The sequence below is a fragment of the Alternaria arborescens genome, assembly GCF_004154835.1.
Source record: "Alternaria arborescens strain FERA 675 chromosome Unknown contig_217, whole genome shotgun sequence".
In the NCBI taxonomy this organism is placed as follows: domain Eukaryota; kingdom Fungi; phylum Ascomycota; class Dothideomycetes; order Pleosporales; family Pleosporaceae; genus Alternaria; species Alternaria arborescens.
In genome coordinates this window covers 1-1789 of record NW_021168072.1, presented here as the reverse complement: position 1 = coordinate 1789, position 1789 = coordinate 1, and the positions used below count along the sequence as shown (strand labels likewise).

The 1789-nt window shown below is 49.9% G+C and overlaps 1 protein-coding gene across 1 annotated transcript; it reads right to left on the bottom strand.

Moving 5' to 3' along the window:
* Positions 1 to 98: 98 nt before the first annotated feature.
* On the bottom strand, positions 99 to 1685 carry AA0111_g12885 (hypothetical protein; the record flags this gene model as incomplete). Its single annotated transcript, XM_028646919.1, has 1 exon — positions 99 to 1685. The coding sequence occupies one exon, from the start codon at positions 1683 to 1685 to the stop codon at positions 99 to 101; it is 1587 nt and encodes a 528-aa protein (XP_028499510.1).
* Positions 1686 to 1789: the final 104 nt, after the last annotated feature.

The following is a 1789-nucleotide window of genomic DNA, read 5'->3' as shown; positions in this document are numbered from 1 at the left end:
TTAAGCTAGCTGACCGGGATGTTGATCACCCGGGGATGTTGATCACTCACAAATCTCAGCACTCCCACACAAAACACGTGTTTATTTTCTTAACGTAGCTATAATTGCCACTCCGTACACATAGACTGAAGCGTTTGAGCTGCTGTCCTGACTGCTATATTTTCTGCAGCCTTCTCCTTAGCATTATCATCGCGCTGTGCCTTAAGAAGCTGTGACGCCTGTACGGCAACCATAATTGTCTCTATATCTGCAAAGCGTTGATTTGAATTCACACGAACTTTCTTTCGTGGCTGCTGAGGCTTAAGAGCCTCAAGTTGACTATGTAGTCTTTTGTTCTCTGCTTCTAGCTGTGCTGCGCGAGTATTTGCTACTGCAATAGCTTTGCCTGCTTTTTGAATAAGCTGGTGAGTCTTGCGGCTAACACTCTCGTTCCTGTGCAGCTCTCGCTGAGCTATAAAAAGATCACGAGGTCCACGGGGGGTAGATAGATGGCTTTTAGCAGTTTGAGCTTGAGTCTGACGTGGTGGCGTAACAAGCCTCTGAGCTACCTGTGAGGAGTTGACTACCCGCTCAATGTTCAATGGACAGATGCCTGCAGTAGCCCATCCAGCTCGTACTACTCTCTCAGTAATCGCAGCCTCTCTAGCGTTATAGTAGGCTGTAATAAAGCGTTCTTTTTTAACAGGCGCGGCGTCGTCTAGATGCGATACTTCCTGGATCTGGTTTCGGTAGAATCTCTTCACTACTGAGAAAACTGAGAGATCTAGTGGCTGCAATACATGAGATGAGTGTGCAGGTAGAAATAGAAGCTGAACTTTATTCTGCTTGCAGGTCCACAGGAATTCCAGATCAATGTGGCTGCCGTGGCCGTCCAGAATTAGCATCCTCCAACGATCGTCTGATGGAGCCGTTTCAGGCAGAAATACCCGTTGCAGCCATTCGAGGCCTATCGCATTTGATGTCCAGCCATTCTTAGAGGTTGTGTAAAGCCAGTTAGGTATTATCGCAGGAAACCAAGTACTCTGTAGGTTCTTGCCCTTGAATATCACCCCGCAGCGCAGTTTCTTGCCCGTAGCCGACACGCACTCGATTATTGATGCCCACTCGCGGTTCTCTGGGGACTGATGGTAAGCCTTCTTCTTCTGACTAGATGCGAGCACTCTGGTGTTGGCACATACACCTAAGGCCTTCCCAGTCTCATCCATATTCCATATATCCTCAGCCCTTATGCCTAGCCTCGTACGAGTCCTCTCAAAGAGCTCCAGGAACGCGCGTATCTGTGCTGGGGTTGCTCCCTCAGCTCGAGCTGCCTCGATCTTTCGACCTACAACAGATGCGACGCGTGGGTTACGCTTAAGGAAGGCAGCCATCCAATGCTTGCCTACGGGTCTGTGGTCTCCGTTCATCCGGAGGATTCGGTTCGCCATTTCTCGTGCGCGTGCATGGGAGGGAGGAAAAGCTCGTGCGTCTTCTTCGAGTATCCATTGTACGAGGAAGTCCTCCTGCTCTGGAGTCAACCGCTGCTGGTATACGTGGCTGGCTTGGTTGCTTTGTCTGCCGCGTATGCGCGTTGAGATTGTAGATTGCGGGATGTTGTACGCCTTTGCAGCCGCCCTCTGACTTAGAAAAACACCAGCATCGATATCGCTGATAGCTGCTTGTATAGCTGCTTCACGGTCGCCCATTTTGGTTGAGTACGTGGAGAGATAACACGTGTTTTGTGTGGGAGTGCTGAGATTTGTGAGTGATCAACATCCCCGGGTGATCAACATCCCGGTCAGCTAGCTTA